The following is a 20426-nucleotide window of genomic DNA, read 5'->3' as shown; positions in this document are numbered from 1 at the left end:
GTTAAAGAAGTTATGAAAAAGAAAAGGAAACATTTTAAAAATAATGTAAGATGATTGTTAATGTAATTGTTTTGACACTGATATGAGTGTTGCTGTCATATATATATAGACACAGACACACACACAAAAAATACACACATATATATATACATATACATATATAGCAAAATATCTGCACTTTGCAGCGGAGAAGTAGTGTGTTAAAGAAGTAATGAAAAAGAAAAGGAAACATTTTAATAATAACGTAACATGATTGACAATGTAATTGTTTTGTCATTGTCATGAGTGTTGCTGGCATATATATATATATATATATATATATATATTATGACAAACACCAGCGGCAGCCTGTCTATGAACTTAATTTAAACTTTTAAGTTTACACCGTGCTTTGTTTCCGAAGTAGCAGCACTCCTGAATATGGCTGTAAATGTCAGTCGCTCGCTTCTTATTGTTTTGCTGCCTTCTCAATTATATAATGCATGTTTTCTTTTGCGCTTTTTGAAGCTCTTCCTGGTTTTCTACGTACTGCGTTGATAGTCAGTTCACGTGATTATGTGGGAGGTATGATGATGTCACACGAAACTCCGCCCCCCACGGCCATCCAGCTCAACTCCATTACAGTATATGGAGAAAAATAGCTTCCAGTTATGACCATTACACGTAGAATTTCGAAATGAAACCTGTTGGCCGTAAGTCTGCATCCCTATTACTTGCCCAGAGAGTTTGGACACATCATTGTTGTTATTGTTTACATCCCTCCTCGGGCGGACATGGAGATAGCGGGTGTCATCATCCATTCCGCTGTTGCTAAATTACAAACACAGCACCCTGAGGCGTTTGTGCTAATCACTGGAGACTTTAACCATGTGACGCTGGACAAAACATTACCTGCCTTCTCCCAGTATGTGGATTGTATCACCCGGGGAAATAGGACTATTGACCTACTGTATACAAACGTTAAGGACGCATACAGCGCCACCCCACTGCCTGCGCTTGGGAAAGCAGATCATAACCTGGTTCTGCTTAATTCTCACTACAAACCAAGAGTGAGGGAGCTACCTACAACCACACGCTCATTCAGGAAGTGGTCCCCTGAGGCAGAGCAGGCTCTGAGAGACTGCTTTGGAACTACGGACTGGGATATCCTGCAGGGAACATTGAGGAGGTTGTTGACTGTACTACTGACTACATCAACTTCTGTATGGACATTGTAGTTCCAGTAAGAACAGCACGCTGCTATGCTAACAAGAAGCCATGGATTACAAGTGACATCAAGTGCATTTTGAACCAGAAGAAATGGGCTTTTAAAGGTGGTGATCAACATGAGCTCAAGCGCATGCAGAATGAACTCCGAGTCCAGCTCAGGGAGGCGAAGGAGCAGTACAGGAATATTAGAGAGAGAGAGAGAGAGAGATAAGATTATATATATATATATATATATATATATATATATAAAAAGAGATATACAGTCATGTGAAAACATTAGGACACCCTTTGAAAGCATGTGGTTTTTTGTAACATTTTTAATAAATGGTTATTTCATCTCCGTTTCAACAATACAGAGAGATTAAAGTAATCCAACTAAACAAAGAAAACTGAAGAAAAGTCTTTTCAAGATCTTCTGTAAATGTCATTCTACAAAAATGCCTATTCTAACTGAGGAAAAGATAGGACACCCTCACATGTATTCCCTCTTAAATTGGCTCAGATCTCACACAGGTATATCACACCAGGTGCACATAATTAGTAGATCGTTACTCTGCATGTTGAATGAGGCTTGCCCTATTTAAACCTCAGACATTTAGTTTGGTGTGCTCCTGACTGTTGAAGTGAGAGTGAGCACCATGGTGAGAACAAAAGAGCTGTCAGAGGACTTCAGAAAAAAGATTGTAGCAGCCTATGAGTCTGGGAAGGGATTTAAAAAGATCTCAAAAGATTTTGAAATCAGCCATTCCACTGTCCGGAAGATAGTCTACAAGTGGAGGGCTTTCAAAACAACTGCCAACATGCCCAGGACTGGTCGCCCCAGCAAGTTCACCCCAAGAGCAGACCGCAAGATGCTAAAAGAGGTCTCCAAAAACCCTAAAGTGTCATCTCGAGAACTACAGCAGGCTCTGGCTACTGTTGATGTAGAAGTACATGCCTCTACAATCAGAAAGAGACTGTACAAGTTTAACTTGCATGGGAGGTGTGCAAGGAGGAAACCTTTGCTTTCCAAGAGAAACATCGAGGCCAGACTGACATTTGCCAGAGATAAAGTTGACAAAGACCAGGACTTCTGGAATAATGTTCTTTGGACAGATGAGTCCAAAATTGAATTATTTGGACACAACAGCAGAGGACATGTTTGGCGTAAACCAAACACAGCATTCCAAGAAAAGAACCTCATACCAACTGTGAAGCATGGAGGTGGAAGTGTCATGGTTTGGGGCTGCTTTGCTGCAGCAGGACCTGGTCAGCTCACCATCATAGAATCCACGATGAATTCTACTGTGTATCAGAAGGTGCTTGAAGAACATGTGAGACCATCAGTTAGAAAATTAAAGCTGAAGCGGAACTGGACCATGCAACATGACAATGACCCAAAACATACTAGTAAATCAACCAAAGATTGGCTGAAAAAGAAGAAATGGAGAGTCCTGGAATGGCCAAGTCAAAGTCCAGATTTGAATCCCATTGAGATGCTGTGGGGTGACTTGAAAAGGGCTGTACGTGCAAGAAACCCCTCAAACATCTCACAGCTGAAAAAGTTCTGCATTGAGGAGTGGGGTAAAATTTCCTCAGACCGATGTCGAAGACTGGTAGATGGCTACAAGAACCGTCTCACTGCAGTTATTTCAGCCAAAGGAGGTAACACTCGCTATTAGGGGCAAGGGTGTCCTATCTTTTTCCTCAGTTAGAATAGGCATTTTTGTAGAATGACATTTACAGAAGATCTTGAAAAGACTTTTCTTCAGTTTTCTTTGTTTAGTTGGATTACTTTAATCTCTCTGTATTGTTGAAACGGAGATGAAATAACCATTTATTAAAAATGTTACAAAAAACCACATGCTTTCAAAGGGTGTCCTAATGTTTTCACATGACTGTACAGTGGCTTGCAAAAGTATTCGGCCCCCTTGAACTTTTCCACATTTTGTCACATTACAGCCACAAACATGAATCAATTTCATTGGAATTCCACGTGAAAGACCAATACAAAGTGGTGTACACTTGAGAAGTGGAACGAAAATCATACATGATTCCAAACATTTTTTTACAAATAAATAACTGCAAAGTGGGGTGTGTGTAATTATTCAGCCCTCTTTGGTCTGAGTGCAGTCAGTTGCCCATAGACATTGCCTGATGAGTGCTAATGACTAAATAGAGTGCACCTGTGTGTAATCTAATGTCAGTACAAATACAGCTGCTCTGTGACGGCCTCAGAGGTTTTCTAAGAGAATATTGGGAGCAGCAACACCATGAAGTCCAAAGAACACATCAGACAGGTCAGGGATAAAGTTATTGAGAAATTTAAAGCAGGCTTAGGCTACAAAAAGATTTCCAAAGCTCTGAACATCCCATGGAGCACTGTTCAAGTGATCATTCAGAAATGGAACGAGTATGGCACAACTGTAAACCTACCAAGACAAGGCCGTCCACCTAAACTCACAGGCCGAACGAGGAGAGCGCTGATCAGAAATGCAGCCAAGAGGCCCATGGTGACTCTGGACGAGCTGCAGAGATCTACAGCTCAGGTGAGGAATCTGTCCATAGGACAACTATTAGTCATGCACTGCACAAAGTTGGCCTTTATGGAAGAGTGGCAAGAAGAAAGCCATTGTTAACAGAAAACCGTAAGAAGTCCCGTTTGCAGTTTGCCACAAGCCATGTGGGGGACACAGCAAACATGTGGAAGAAGATGCTCTGGTCAGATGAGACCAAAATGTAACTTTTTGGCCAAAATGCAAAACGCTGTGTATGGTGGAAAACTAACACTGCACATCACTCTGAACACACCATCCCCACTGTCAAATATGGTGGTGGCAGCATCATGCTCTGGGGTGCTTCTCTTCAGCAGGGACAGGGAAGCTAGTCAGAGTTGATGGGAAGATGGATGGAGCCAAATACAGGGCAATCTTGGAAGAAAACCTCTTGGAGTCTGCAAAAGACTTGAGACTGGGGCGGAGGTTCACCTTCCAGTAGGACAACGACCCTAAACATAAAGCAAGGGCAACAATGGAATGGTTTAAAACAAAACATATCCATGTGTTAGAATGGCCCAGTCAAAGTGCAGATCTAAATCCAATCGAGAATTTGTGGCAAGATCTGAAAACTGCTGTTCACAAACGCTGTCCATCTAATCTGACTGAGCTGGAGCTGTTTTGCAAAGAAGAATGGGCAAGGATTTCAGTCTCTAGATGTGCAAAGCTGGTAGAGACATACCGTAAAAGACTGGCAGCTGTAATTGCAGCAAAAGGTGGTTCTACAAAGTATTGACTCAGGGGGCTGAATAATTACTCACATCCCACTTTTCAGTTATTTATTTGTAAAAATTGTTTGGAATCATGTATGATTTTCGTTCCACTTCTCACATGTACACCACTTTGTATTGGTCTTTCACGTGGAATTCCAATAAAATTGATTCATGTTTGTGGCTGTAATGGGACAAAATGTGGAAAAGTTCAAGAGGGCCAAATACTTTTGCAAGCCATATATATATATATATATATTTTTTTTATATATATATATATATTTTATATATATATATATTTTATATATATTTTATATATATATATATATATATTTTATATATATTTTATATATATATATATATATATATTTATATATATATATATATATATATATATATATTTTATATATATATATATAGAGAGAGAGAGAGATATCTCTATCAAGCATGCTTTATTTATTTGTCCCTGCTGGAATTCCACTCAGTGAAGAGGGGAGGGGGTTGGTGCCTGCAGCTGCTGCAGCTCTGATTACAGAAAGGTTTGGATTGGTCTCTGTGCTGCTTACTCTGCTTTTTGCTTCATATGGGTTGGTCAAATGTTGCTGCTGTCTCTGTGCGACTTTCAGAGCACTGGAGACATGGAGGAGATCTAGACTGAATCAGTGCGTGTGTGTGTGTGTGCATGATGGGGGGGTGGCTGAATGTGTGAGTGTACAAGAGAGAGTAATTTTTTTTTATCAGTCTGACTGGGTTTTCTCCACCCTGATTATTTTTTTGAATGCAACTTTTCAGGAAGATTATTTTCAAACATAAAGAAGACTAAAAGAAGAAATGGTCTTTAGCCTCCTGTCTGTTGCAGATCAGATTTTTTTTTTTTTTGTCATTCCCTCGATTCTAACTACTTAGGGTAAATGCTCTGTGGCTTAATGTCCTTAGAGAGGCCCACACAACTATAAAATCTGAATTTCGGCCAATTTTACGTTTCAAGTCATGCCAGTTGGGAGTATTGAACAACCTTTATCACCTTCCTTTCCCAGGGACTGTGATCATGAATGCCGTGTCTGCAGGGTGACTGTTGTAGGACTTACAGCCTATGCCAGTCATATCTCCAGTGAGCTCCACAAGGAGAAGGTGGAATTGCAAGAAAGAGAAGGCATAGCAGTTGGAGAAAAATATGTAGAAAGAGAATATTTTGACAAGGAACTTGTCAAGCTGATTGAGAAGCGAAGGCATGAACTTCGGTAAGAGTTGCTTTCATTTTGATTTTTAACTTTTATCAATTAATTTATTTTGTATTTGCTTTATTCTTTATTGTGTTTTGCAGATACCAGGTGATCTAGTAAAGATCATTTTTGTATTTTCATTTATTTGCTTTAGTGTTTATCTTTAACTTATTTAGACTGTTAATTGTTACTAGCCTTGGCTTTGATTTTATATTATATAGTTTGACAAGCCATGTCTTTTTATTTCCAAAAGTAAATATGGGAAATTATTGCATTAAGCTTCAAAAAAAAAGTTGCTTCTCATTAACTGTTTTAAAATGCATTGCTTATGCTAATTAAAGTAGAGGGTAAGGCTTAGAAGAGTATCTGTGTCATTTGTAAAACGGAAGCAAGTAATGCAGGCATGATACTTAGTCATAACCTTGAACTCCCGAAACTTCCACAGAAATGCTTTACATGCAATACAATAACCTTCCATGGATAATTTGAATATTTATATTCCAGTTGCTTCGGTATATTTAGAAATTTATATTGTGGTGAATTGGGTGTCATTTTGCCCTTCACTGTCAAGGACACAACCTAAATCTGAGTAATCAGCAAATCAGTAGCTAATTTAATATGCCTCTTGAGTTTTTTCTTGCCTATATTGTGTGTTTATAATTTCCAGTTTAGGCAATTTAGTTGTTACTTTATTAACAAGATTTGACTCTGGCTAGCTAATAAATTTATTTGGATTTGGTTTACATTATATTGTATGTGAAATCACATAATTTAATTTAAGAATAATCGCTTTATGTTCAAACTATACCAAATGCAGTGCATATCATTAAATATGAAAGGTAGTATAGGAATGTGATTTGAGCATTTGGTCATTATGTATTTATTAAGCACTATATCATAAAGGTAATCAATGAATATGTTTAGGTGTATTAAATATCAACTCTCTATTAGTGTGAAACATACACTAAACTATTTGCCATTTATGCTCCTAAATCCTTTCTAAAGTGCTTATATTAAAGTAACAGTTGGTGCCATTCTTTCTTATCCTCCACAGTTTTAGGTATTTCCATCATGTGTCTCTGTCTAGCTCACAGCAAGTGCAGTTTGAAATACAACTTTCTTTTCTGTGCATAAAATTTTATTTGCGTTAAATCTGTTTTGGAATATTTATGACCATGACTGGATTCTGATTCAGTTCTGGTTGACTTTTAATGATTAGTTTGGCTTAAAGGTATGTTTAACCCCCTAATTTAGTATTTGTAATATTTTTATTTACTGTACATAATGTATTTACATTCAGAACAGCAGTGGTCCTACTATTGATCCATGTGATTTTCAGCCCCAGTGTCGCCAAGTTCATGGACATATTTCAAACACCAAAGCTCTCTTGTTTTGCGAACTTTAGCGTGTCCTGTACTGCTGCCTTGCAGTAAGGAGACCAGAGTTTATGTCCCTGGTCCTCCCTGCGTGGAGTTTACATGTTCTCCCCATGTCTGCCTGGGTTTCCTCCAGGTATTCTGGTCCCCCTAAAAATAGTCCAAAGACTTGCAGATTAGGTGGCTTGGTGAAACTGGCCCTAGTGTGTGTGAGTATGTGTGTGTGTGTTTTTGCCCTGTGATGGACTGGCACTCTGTCTAGGGTTTGTTCCTGCCTTGCACCCTATGGTGTCTGGGATGGGCTCCAGCATCCCATGACTCTCTGTTCAGGATTAAGTAGATTTGAGTTTGAAGGTGCAAAATTTATAAAGTAGCATTTTTCTTCTTAAATTATAACAAATGGAAGATTCTCAATTGAAAATGCTGATTATTGAAGTTTAAACTAAATGTAGTAATTCTATTTTAAAAAATATTTTTTGGTTAAAATCTTTTTTGAAGTCGGAGCATTTGTTTTACAAATAAATTATATTATAAGTCTAATGCTAAAGATTGCTTGACAATTTTCTGTATAAAAGGTACAGTGTTAATTTAGTAATTCGTTACAACAGTTTTCTAAATTACATTTTTTTAGTCAAGAAAATTTCATTTGTCGGGGTGGTGGTTATTAGGTATGCACTGATTCAGAATTTTTGCTAGTGTCACACCTCAGATCATGTGGTTGTCTTCAGAGCATAATATAACATGGAAGTGTTATATTGAGCATTGAAATCAGGATAGCAAAGTTCATTATTTTAATCCATGAAACATACCTTAACTAATTGTCTACGTTTTAATAGACAGATTTGTTTTTTTCCTAAATACTTGGGTCATTTACTAGATGGTTGTTACTATTCTTGGCATTCCTTATCTAAATCTTCCTTTCATCCAGTACAAGGTTGTTGCTTTTCTGAATTCAACTCTACCCATTTGCTTGAAAATTGCCAAAAAGAGGAAAGAAAGCAGTCTTCTATAGCTAGAGTTGATTGCCTCCCTCAGTCTGTAAACCACACTTTAATATAACATTTAAAATTTGCCTAATACATTTTTTTTTGTTTGTTTACATTATGGTAGGTCTGAGCCTATCTTGACAGAATTGGGTGAGAGGTAGAAAATATTTCTGTTTATTATTGGGCACAATATGGAAACACAAGTCAACCTAACAGCATGTCTTTGGGTATTTAGAAGGGACACCAGTGCTTACACAGGGTGAACATGCTAACCCCATGAATAACAACAAATCATAGCGGCACCAACACTACCCACTTCACTGCCATTCTGCTATAAAACCTCATTTTTCTACAGAAATAAATTTGCTTATAAAGGAAGTGGTGCTGTGACTGAAATTCCCTGGTACCTGGCATTTACTTGTGATCCTTTATGGAATCCTACATCTGAAAATACTGACAGCATCCATATTTGTTCATGGGAGAAATGGACTAGTGCTATTACTTTCATTTGTGTTATCTTGTTAGTATATTTGTGAAGAGCTATCTGGCAGTCACAACAAGTCGCTGCATTTACCATTTAGTGTTGTATTAAAAGAGAAGTGAAAGAAAGCTGAAACCATTTATTAATATGAATACATAGGTGATTTAGACAGCCACTGAAAATGGGCCTTGGAGGAGCTGTAAATCTTGAGTTCTACAGATTCAGGTAAGCTGTGAAATTGAAACTAAATAGCACCTTCTATATGTATTAGGCTGGTAGGTGTTTAACACTAGAATTACCAGAGCCTACGAAAAAACTCATAGATCCAGCCCACATTAAATCTGTTCACACCTCTCTGCCAGCATCTTTTGTCATCTAAATGTGCTGATAAAGACAAGCTTCAAGCAGCCAGCTATTCCATCCCCCCATTGACTTAGAACGTGCACAGACTTCTCCCAGCTCATGCCTTCATTGATTATCTGGGAGTGAAGTGGAGTTTTAGAGTGGAAATAATAGATCGTTATTTGGAACACACGTATTTCATGTGTGTTCCGTTTCTACAGTAATCTGTGTAAACACATTGTTAAAACAGAAACTTGTTCATATTTTAGTAATAAATGTTACAAAATGTAGGCATAAACTATAGAATGTGTCAAGCCTGAAGTCCAAAGATCAAATAAACACTTTCACAAAAGGTTCAAGAACGATACAACAGCTTCTGTGGCGTACCAGTAAGATTTGCTGACTCAGAGTGCGGCAGGCTTGCTGTGCTTCAGAGACCCAAGTTCGATTCCCCGCTGGGGAGAAAATGTTATTTTTTTTTTCCTTTTAACCTTTGCTGCTCTGCCTGCCTGAACTCCCTGTCTGTCTATATAGTAATAACAGTAATTTTATTATTATATAGCAGCTTCCCTGTCTGCCTATCATATAGTGCCTTTCCTTCCTATCTACGGTATATATCTATTATACAGTGCCTATGGGGTGCCAAACAGGCAATTACAATGATTTTCGGAATATATAAAGTCATTCCTGAATATATAAAGTCAAAACCTGAATATATAAAGTCAGCGTCAGAATAGCTGGTGAGTAGCTAGCGCAGGCCAGGAGGGTTGGTGAGCGAAGCGTCCTAGTGTGTATATGTATATGTGTGTGTATATATATTGGTGAAGCTTGCAAAAAAAAGTACCTGTTGTAGCCCTGTCTCAAGCAGCTTCTTCTGAGAGGGCTTTCAGCAGCTGAGGAAATGTTATAACATATAACTCTGCTGCTCTGAAGCCAGATGCTGGGGACGGACTGGTGTTTCTGTCACACAACCTGAAGTTTCCTCAGTAGTATTTTATAATTGTGTTATTTTTTCTGATATCTTTGTGTTAAAATATATATATATATATATATATATATATATATATATATATATATATATATATATATATATATATATATATATATGATCAAACTTGTTTACAAATGGTGTAGTTTTTTTCCTGTGCAGTGTTTGACACAATTTTACACAATAGCATACAGAATGTTAGATTTTTGTTCTTGCTTGTATGCTTCCCAATTCATCTTAAAAGCAGAGTAGTTTATGTTTATCTACACTGAAATGCTCATGCCCTGTTGTTCAATTATGATTAGTATTCCCTTTGGATTCATATCTTGTTTACATTACGGGAAAGTGTCTGTTTAAAATGCTGACATTATAATAGATTTGTTGTTTTTTTGTGAAAATTCTGTAGTCCACTTAGTAATGTTTTACTCATACTTGCACTGTTTGATCTCAGTAATAGTTTGACTGGTGATTTTAATTTTTTTTTTATTTTTTATTTTACTCAGTTTCCTTTAAAGTATCTATCTATCTAATCTCATTAGGAAGCTGCAATTATTATCCTATTAACAGAAACAACCTAGATCAATAAGGCTTTTTCAAACATGTTTTTAAAGGATGCAAAATGCCATGAAATGATTGTTATCATGAAAGCCTGACTCAGGAAATATTGAGAGAGAATTTTTTTTTTAGCCAATATTTTACAGCCCCTACGTGTTGGCCTATAATATTATTTGAATTTGTTTCAGATAAATATTTGAATACCATTATGACGGTGCTTTAAAAGGATGAATGTGAAATAATTTCAGAACAGCATAAGAATGAAGCATTAGGTTTAAGGAAATTTCTTTTTTTTATGATATGTGATAACGCAAGTTTTATTCTAGTGTTTCCTCCAATTTAGAGGGATGGGTTTTCAAAACAAATTTCATGTAAAATGACATCTGCTATCATTTCTTTTGACACTGCTATGTAATCCTCACAATCTTTAGACCTCCAAATAACTGAACATTTTGACTTTCAAAAGGCTTAATTATACTTTTAAGTGAAAATGTGAAGTACATAAAGTCAAAACGTTTGTATGTGCGTCAGTTTTTGTTTTGGCATCATGTCTCTCTTGTTTCTATTTGTCTCAACACCTGCATCATCTTTCTTGTTTTAAAGGCAGTAATAACCCTTTGTCTCAAATTCTTTTTCTAATCTAATCTGCAGGAAAGAAGAAGAACTTCGTAGAAGGAATGCCGGGCAAGAGGCAAAAAACCTCCAAAACAGGCCAGCAGAGAGGTTTAATTATAATCAAACTAGAAGGGCAGATTTTCATCAGATACAGCCCAGAGATTGGGCATGGGAAAGAAATTCCTATCCATCAGATCATCAAGGCAATCGCCCACATTCTTCTTTCAGTCACAATACAAAAACTCACAATGGAGGAAGCAGGAGTTCTTCAAGGTGGAACCAAGATGGAGCTTCTTCGAATTGGAAGTTTCAGAATTCTGATTGCTATGGACACTGGCATACCAATTCAAAACAATCTAGCTGGTCCAATGGAAGAAACTCTGGTTGGCCGCAAAAAGGATCAGGCAACTTGCATAGCTGGATTTCCAGTGATGTTTCTGGAACATGGGGATCAGACAACTGGAATTACTCTGGCTTTCCTCATCAAAGAGAACACACAAAAAAGAATACAAATTATCAGAGAGGGCAATATTCTTGGGGTTGGAGAGATGGCTGTCAGGGGCCTAATCAAGAAAATGAAAGTGACTTTTTTGATTTCACTCATGACAATATTCCAAATGCTGCAAGTTTCCATTTCAGCAGCAATGGCAAAAGCAATGTGAGGAGCTCCAGTAATACTACTAGGGATAAAATGCATCGGTGGGCACCATATCCTCCAGCTAAAGCACAGGAAACATCAGTTGAAGTGAATCATAGTAAAAAAAATGATGAATTCTGTGCAAGCACACAGACACCCCCTTTGCCGTCAGATTCCTCATTAAAACGAGATTCTAGTGACTTGAGACAAACTCCTTCAGCCGCAGCTTGTGAGGAGCCTTCAGTGAATCTGGACTGCAATGCCTTTCCATTGTCAAATGTTTATGAACAAAAAAGTCCTCATAAACAGCAAATATCTTCAAGCAAAAATGAAATCAGTACCAAAGTTCAGGCATCACAGAGTCCGTTTATGAAAGATCTTCAATCAAAGGATACATCAAACAAAGCTAATTCAGAATGGGAAAAATCTTCAAATTTTAACTTTAAAGAGCGTATCCTTAGCCTTAAAGCTGTAAATCAGGAAGCAAACCAGGGAAATTTCAACATACAAAGTACACTAAACTATAAATCACTGCTAAATGGATCACAAGATCAAGACAACAGCTTAAAGGAAATGCTTCTAAAAGCAAAAGAGATTCTTTCATCTGGTAAAGTGAGGAATATATTGGCTGCACCTTCAGTAGAAGTACCAGCAACTGCATCCACACCATTACCCCCTGAAACAAGCATAGACAACACCACTGAAACAAGCATATATGCAACTAAAAATAAAAATGAAGAAATATTTACAGATTCTTTGAAAGAATCTTTAATTACAAATAATAAAATCCCTGGCATGCATTTTGTGTTTTCCCCAGAATGTGCTAATTCAAAGGCGGTATCCCCTTCCCCATTTGTGCCTTCTTTGAGTTCTGCCACCACAAATGAAGCACCTGAGAATTCTGGAATTTCAGACATGACTTCACTGGAAGACAAAAATAGTGAAATGAGGAATACCAATGCCTCCAGTGAAAGCTCCATTCAAGAACTGGACCATGTAGCTGACAGAGATTTCCAGCAAGCTGCTTCCCTGCACCCTGTTGGTCCTATTGTGTCAGATTTGAATAAGCTGGAGCTGCCTGCCTCACTAAGGAGAGATTTAACGCGCCACATCACAAGTAAAAACAAAGCTGGCACTCATGAACCCAATTTAAACATTGCACGGCGCATTCGTAACATAAGTGGCCACAGAAAAAGTGAATCGGAGAAAGAGTCTGTGCTAAAGCCAACACTTCGTCAACTTATCAGCTCATCTGGAGCTCGCCGTAATGTGGACTGGGATCAGGTTTACCAGCAAGTAAGCAGGAAGAAGCAAGAGCAAGGCAAAGGACTGCCAAGGTCAGTTATCTCCCTCCCCACCCCTTCCCGTTTCTCTAGGTTTTGCATACACTTTGTAAAAATAACTATTATAGCTAAAGACAGATTGAGAGGTATACAGTGAGGCCATACACACATTTTAATACTGAAAAGAGAAGAAAAGCATCCTCAAGGTTGAAAAATAATGGCTGTAAGCAAATAGAGGAGAGGACGACATCTTGAATATGGTTCAAGAAACAGAAAAAATAGCTTAAAGTACATTAAGGTTGCTGTACAAAAAGAAGGAAAAAACTTACTGCAGACAGACACAAGTGCAAGAAACTTGCCTAACTTGCTTTATACTGCACTAAAGGATAATTAGTAAATAAAACTTATACTTTTGTTAGTTTTTAATCTTGGATTTGCCTGCTAGACATTTTTAAAGTATACCTTGAAATTAGTCAATCTATCGGCAAGATGCTGTTGAGGTAGTGTTTTACTTGGTGTCTGCCTGCCGTACAGTGCATCCGGAAAGTATTCACAGCGCATCACTTTTTCCACATTTTTTGTTATGTTACAGCCTTTTTCCAAAATGGGTTAAATTCATTTTTTCCCTTGTTTTATGATTATAGCACAAGAAAAGTTAACATGTTCAAGATTTGTGCTGTAATTTACCTGATTATTTTTTATCTCTTCCTTTTTAAGATTTGGTATTGAAATGGTGCCACCTGTTCAACAAGATCCCAATGATCTGTGTTCAGAAGAACCTGAACTTGAATTGTCATCTTTGGAAGGCTTCCAATGGGAAGGGATCTCCGACACAGCTCCAGCATCTTCACGAAAGCGAAGTTTATCAGAAAGCAGTATGGCAACAGATAGAGCTGGCAGCATTTATAACCTTTTTAGTGACCGTCAAACCAGTGATCATAAGAATGATGGTAATGAACCTTCTATTCGAAAACACACTCTGCTTTTGATTTATAATAGTATTGTAACAAATAAATAATTTGAGAAAAAAAAAAAAAACTCTGATTTAGTCCACAGTGAAAATGCACCCACGAGGAGTCCTGTACAGTTGACCGAAAGAGAGAGTTCCAGTCCTGGACTGCAGGATTTGCCTTTCATCAAAAAGGAACTGAACAACATGCCAGCTGAGCAGTATCAACCTGGACAGGTCTCTGCTGTTGAAGAGGATCGCAACAATGCAACACAAGGCCAAGACTCAATGGAGGGAGATAGTAGCTGCACTTCTGGGGCTGAACAGAATGATAACCAAGGACTGGGGAAAAAGCGTAGAGCCGGCACTGTAAGTCTGAAGAAGTCTGTCATAATTTTAAATCACATTTTATTTGTGTATGCTGAAAAAGCTAATGGTGCTAATAACTGTATCCAATATAGTTTCAGTATATTCCTTGCTATTTATGCGAAATCTGAATAATATCCTAAAATGAAAGTGTTTTACATACATTTTATTAAAACTAGGTCTGTTATGAGTATATCCTGACAGTATTTATCATGTTGGCTGCAGGTCTGTTACAGAGAAGTCCAACAAAATGCACAATAAGGTTATCATACTAAAAATAAAGATTTAATGTAGTTTTTGTGCTTCCTGATTATTCTAATTTAAACAGTATATTTACTGGATTAGGCTCTGTGTACTTTATTTTCCTTTTGCTAAAATTGTAAAAATCACTTTTAGGATGCTCCAACACCTGAAATTCCAAATTTGGAAATAACTTCCAAGAGGAGAAAAATCAAGTTAAAAAAAGGTAATCATTCACTGTGTCTAATTGTGAAAGCATTCATGTTTTTGATTGAGCAGGCTTTATGACAAATTTATTTTAGAATAAAGTGCTTTAAATTATGATTGTAAACTTTGATACTTAATTAGCAATTGACTGTTTTTATTGATCATTAACTTAAAATACCATAATTTAACCTTGGCAGAAATTGATACTGTTCTGTTATTTATGGTGTTGATCAGTTCTTTGGTGCTGTTTAGCTTTTTCAGGATATTTTCATAAAGTCAAAAAACTTACAGATAATTTATTGTATATAGACAGGACAGAGTAAAATGCATACTCCATATAAAAAATCTTTATATAAATTTCATGAGTGAAACATGAAAAGAAATTGGAGACCCCTGCATCAGTAAAACTGGTTAATTTCATTCTTGTGAGAAAACTAAAACATTTTTCACCTCTTGCCTTCATTTATTCATTATAGTTACATATTAAATTCTGTTCTTGTAGCCTTTTTCCTGGTGTTGGATGAATCTCAGAAACAATTACTGACTTGCTTTTAGCCTTTAGTTAGTATCCAGGTTAACTCAGGTTCTGTTTTGCAGGCATATACACTTGTATTATCAGTATCATTCATTCCAACATGAACTACAAACAGTCATTATCTGCCTTCTCCAGCAGCCAATCAGCTGTTTAGGTTACGTATGTGAGAAACTTGCTCCAGGTGGGCAGCACATGGTTCTTCCTTCATAACCCTGATGCACATTAAACTGGCTATGTTCTGGTGCATGGAGTCACTAATAAAATATGCTATGTTTTCATTGTCCTCGTAGAGGCTTAGTAATTACTTTCTGTGTGTTTTGTCTGGTTTGAAATCCTGGACCATGTAGCTTTTAGATTAACAATTGTGCTGAAGTTCCCATCGTGTATAAACTTAATAGAAATAACTGGAAAGAGTATACTGTACATAGAAACATCGGTGCAGATTTAATTCTTAAATGCCATACTTACAATTTGAAAAATGCTGTTATTTTGTAGGCTTAAAAAATCTGCGGTATGAGAGATTAGCACTTAGAATGTATAGCAGAGATCCCTTAATTAAAACCATGCACTGTGCTGCCATAGGTTGTTTAAATTCATCAACAACAATTCCATTGTGGCTTGTTGGAAAAAAAAATTGTAACCCAATTACATTCTTAATCATTCATCACTGGTGAGTAATTCCTTACCAAATTTGCAATCAGTGGTAATAACTGATCTTATTTAATTAGATGACCTTTTTTCTTTTCTCTTATTCTGCATTTGGAAAAGCACAGCAGTATCATTATTAAATTTATAAGACATTCCGAAATTTTCTATTTTTGTTATAGCTTTTTCGTGTTTTCTTGTTATTTTGCTCTTTTTCTGTGTAGTTTGCTGCTCTCATTGTATCCCAGTAATTACAATTAAAACAAGCAGAGTAGACACCTAAGCAAACAACAATAAAATGATGAAAGACAAAAATTACTTCAGTGTTAGATGCACAGATTAGTCAGCAATGGATTAAATTACCAGAACACCTGGAAAAGCAGAATGAAAATCCCAATTAATATATTTTTAATAGGTTAATAAAACATTATTCCCACAAATCTACTGACTGTATTTTATTAAAAATATACTAAAATAAGTTTTTGAAATTTCTGTATTGACCAAAAACACAGACACTGGAAAGTAGGAGTCCAATTCGGAACAAAAACCTGCTGTTACAGTGGGTCCTTGGGACCAAGATTGGGAACCAATGATGGAAAGAATTGGCATGATCTTTTTAGTCACAGCTACAGTCATACAAGAACTGTAAGAACTAATCTCATAGTCATTTAGAAAATGAGGTGTGGCTTAGCTGTTAGCCTACTGAGACAATTTGTTTTATTCATAAATAAAACTGAATTAAAAAATCAAGTGACAACAAGATACCAAGAAGACTTGATTCACTAGCGTTTGGGTGTTTGCTTTGATCCCTTCAATGATATTTTTTGCAAGTAGAAAAAATTGACCCCGGTTGTTACAGACTCAGATCAAATTTATGTTTTTATTGTATAATAGTAATAGCAGCTCACGCCTCAAAATGGTAAACGCAGGGAATACCCAGGCTCGAACTCACAGCCTCTTGATTACAGCAGTTTTTAGCTCTGCACCAGTACACATGCACTTTGTGTCATTTGATATATTCTTTAAATAAAAGCACACTTGTTCTTTATAACTTTTGTGAAAGTGTTTGATATTTGGACTTCAGTCTTCACACATTATACACTTCATGTCAGCATTTTGTCATTATTACTATAACATGAAAAAAGTTTAGACACGGAACACACATGAAATGAATGCATGTATTCCAATTAACAATATATTATTTACCCTGTATAATTCCAGACACCTAACTGCCAGATAAAGAACTTAAGATCAGAATTTTGCATTCGACTTGACTTGAGCTGCCTCGGCAGGGGATGAGGGAGCAGGTTGCCTTTTGCCAGTGCTGATTGACACATTTGCATAATAAAGACACTGGTGATGAGGTGTGAGGGAATTTAAGGTTGGCCCCGCATTACATATTTTTTCATAGGCATCGGGGATTCTGCTGTTAATTGGAATCTGGTTCTTTGCTCTAATGTTATTACTTGGACATTTGTTCCTGCTTTCCCCTTATTTTCAAGGTGTACATCCTGAATCCAGTAGAATTCTGCTAAAATGACTTTGTTGATTGTTTTGAGAAATCTGTACATACTTTTCAAATACCTTTTTCTGTTTTGCTTGTGTGGGCATTTTGATTATATATTGCTGCAAATTAATATATGGTAGTATGGTATATGTGAAGCTAATGCTCATTTTCCTGGTTTAGTTTGCAGGATGTCATTATTCTTGGGTAAAAAATAATAGCTGATCCTTGAATGTGGTCTTTCTATTTCTTTATACAGTTTATGAAACAATATTTGTTGAAAACATTTATTATATGAACACCATTATTATTCAAATTTTTAATTATGTGTGTGAATTACCTGAAAGATGACTATTATTTGACCATGGCATCCTAAATGTTAATAAATTATAGGGTGTACTTATTTTTTCCTACATGATTTCCAAATATTTGTTTACTTTTTGAAAAAAAATAACAGCATATTGAAATCTGTTGTTTTGTCACCTTATGTTAGATTTTTCTGTTTATATAAGATAGTGATGACAACACAATTATGATATACACCCTGATTAATAAAATCACAAAATTGAAGAAGAGTGTAGTTTTTTCCAGAACTGTAGTCAGCCTGATGTCCAAGTACAAGTTAGATTTAGTTTTTCACTGTGTATGTCTGGTTTCAGAGCGGTCGCAAGTAGAGCAGTTGTTAAGTATCTCACTTAAGGAAGAGGAACTCACTAAATCACTTGAAGGAGTTGACAGCAATTTGCTTCAAGCTAGATCTGCCCTTCAGCACGCTTACATAGAAGTGCAACGTCTACTAATGCTGAAACAGCAGGTACCAGTTTAAAATTTGAATGTTTATTGAAATACTGCTTCTATACTATTTAACTAAAAATACTTATTTCTCTCAGTAAAAGATGTTTTGGAAAATGTATTAGTGTAATGCATTGTCTGTTAAAAGAATGCATCAAATTGGTTTAAATCAAAGACTTCTGAAAAGTGTTTTAGTTACATTATCATTTTTTTTTTTTTAATATTGCCTATACAGAGTGTGGCTTACTGTATGGCACAAATGTGGCCTCATCAGAGCGTTTGACTAGCATTTTGGAATGTTTCAGTTTGACATTTTGGTGAAAAAATAGGAATGCAGCTAATTTTACAACACAATGAACACTGTGACATGATGGAAAAAATAATTTTACATAATTATAAGTTAACTAATTAGAATCCCAGAAGGAAGATTCATTCATCTATAGGGAAATGTTGCATTTTTCAGTGAATCTATTTTTCCAGTTTAAATTCAGAATCATTGTTTAGCATGCATTGTGTTCTTTCATAGTTATGTTAAACATACTAAAAAAGTAGAAGAGAATACTGTATAAATTAACATAAAATGAAAAAGGTGAAAGAAACATATTTAGCATTTTTATATAATATAATCTTATTAAAGAATGACTAATCTCACAAGTATAAAGCTATATACTGTAGGAAGCACATCATAACTGATTTGATTCTTTCAATATGTATATTAAGCTTTTCTTTAAATTTTTATTCATTTATAATCAAGTGTCAGTTTTCATTTAGCTTAATATATATATATATATATATATATATATATATATATATATATATATACACAGTGGTGTGAAAAACTATTTGACCCCTTCCTGATTTCTTATTCTTTTGCATGTTTGTCACACAAAATGTTTCTGATCATCAAACGCATTTAAGCATTAGTCAAATATAACACAAGTAAACACAAAATGCAGTTTTTAAATGATGGTTTTATTATTTAGGAGAAAAAATCCAAACCTACATGGCCCTGTGTGAAAAGTAATTGCCCCTTGTTAAAAATAACCTAACTGTGGTGTATCACACCTGAGTTCAATTTCGTAGCCACCCCCAGGCCTGATTACTGCCACACCTGTTTCAATCAAGAAATCACTTAAATAGGAGCTGCCTGACACAGAGAAGCAGACCAAAAGCACCTCAAAAGCTAGACATCATGCCAAGATCCAAAGAAATTCAGGAACAAATGAGAACAGAAGTAATTGAGATCTATCAGTCTGGTAAAGGTTATAAAGCCATTTCTAAAGCTTTGGGACTCCAGCGAACCACAGTGAGAGCCATTATCCACAAATGGCAAAAACATGGAACAGTGGTGAACCTTCCCAGGAGTGGCCGGCCGACCAAAATTACCCCAAGAGCGCAGAGACGACTCATCCGAGAGGTCACAAAAGACCCCAGGACAACGTTAAAGAACTGCAGGCCTCACTTGCCTCAATTAAGGTCAGTGTTCACGACTCCACCATAAGAAAGAGACTGGGCAAAAACGGCCTGCATGGCAGATTTCCAAGACGCAAACTACTGTTAAGCAAAAAGAACATTAGGGCTCGTCTCAATTTTGCTAAGAAACATCTCAATGATTGCCAAGACTTTTGGGAAAATACCTTGTGGACTGATGAGACAAAAGTGAAACTTTATGGAATGCAAATGTCCCGTTACATCTGGCGTAAAAGGAACACAGCATTTCAGAAAAGAACATCATACCAACAGTAAAATATGGTGGTGGTAGTGTGATGGTCTGGGGTTGTTTTGCTGCTTCAGGACCTGGAAGCCTTGCTGTGATAGATGGAACCATGAATTCTACTGTCTACCAAAAAATCCTGAAGGAGAATGTCCGGCCATCTGTTCAACTCAAGCTGAAGCGATCTTGGGTGCTGCAACAGGAAAATGACCCAAAACACACCAGCAAATCCACCTCTGAATAGCTGAAGAAAAACAAAATGAAGACTTTGGAGTGGCCTAGTCAAAGTCCTGACCTGAATCCAATTGAGATGCTATGGCATGACCTTAAAAAGGCGGTTCATGCTAGAAAACCCTCAAATAAAACTAAATTACAACAATTCTGCAAAGATGAGTGGGCGAAAATTCCTCCAGAGCTGTAAAGACTCATTGAAAGTTATCGCAAACGCTTGATTGCAGTTATTGCTGCTAAGGGTGGCCCAACCAGTTATTAGGTTCAGGGGGCAATTACTTTTTCACACAGGGCCATGTAGATT

The 20426-nt window shown here is 36.6% G+C and overlaps 1 protein-coding gene across 2 annotated transcripts in view; it reads left to right on the top strand.

The window, feature by feature from the left end:
* The window catches only part of LOC120518592 (zinc finger protein 106-like), a 73333-nt gene that overhangs the window by 26890 nt on the left and 26017 nt on the right, over nucleotides 1-20426 (top strand). For both annotated transcript variants that reach the window (XM_039741465.1, XM_039741464.1), the window contains exons 4-9: nucleotides 5491-5694; nucleotides 11056-12993; nucleotides 13657-13889; nucleotides 13989-14257; nucleotides 14651-14720; nucleotides 18045-18199. In XM_039741465.1, the coding sequence (XP_039597399.1) occupies nucleotides 5491-5694; nucleotides 11056-12993; nucleotides 13657-13889; nucleotides 13989-14257; nucleotides 14651-14720; nucleotides 18045-18199 (2869 nt within the window). The remainder of the gene's footprint in view (nucleotides 1-5490; nucleotides 5695-11055; nucleotides 12994-13656; nucleotides 13890-13988; nucleotides 14258-14650; nucleotides 14721-18044; nucleotides 18200-20426) is intronic.

This window comes from Polypterus senegalus, chromosome 18, assembly GCF_016835505.1.
Source record: "Polypterus senegalus isolate Bchr_013 chromosome 18, ASM1683550v1, whole genome shotgun sequence".
Lineage (NCBI taxonomy): Eukaryota > Metazoa > Chordata > Cladistia > Polypteriformes > Polypteridae > Polypterus > Polypterus senegalus.
The sequence above is the reverse complement of the archived record's forward strand: the minus strand, read 5'-3'. Positions and strand labels throughout refer to the sequence as shown.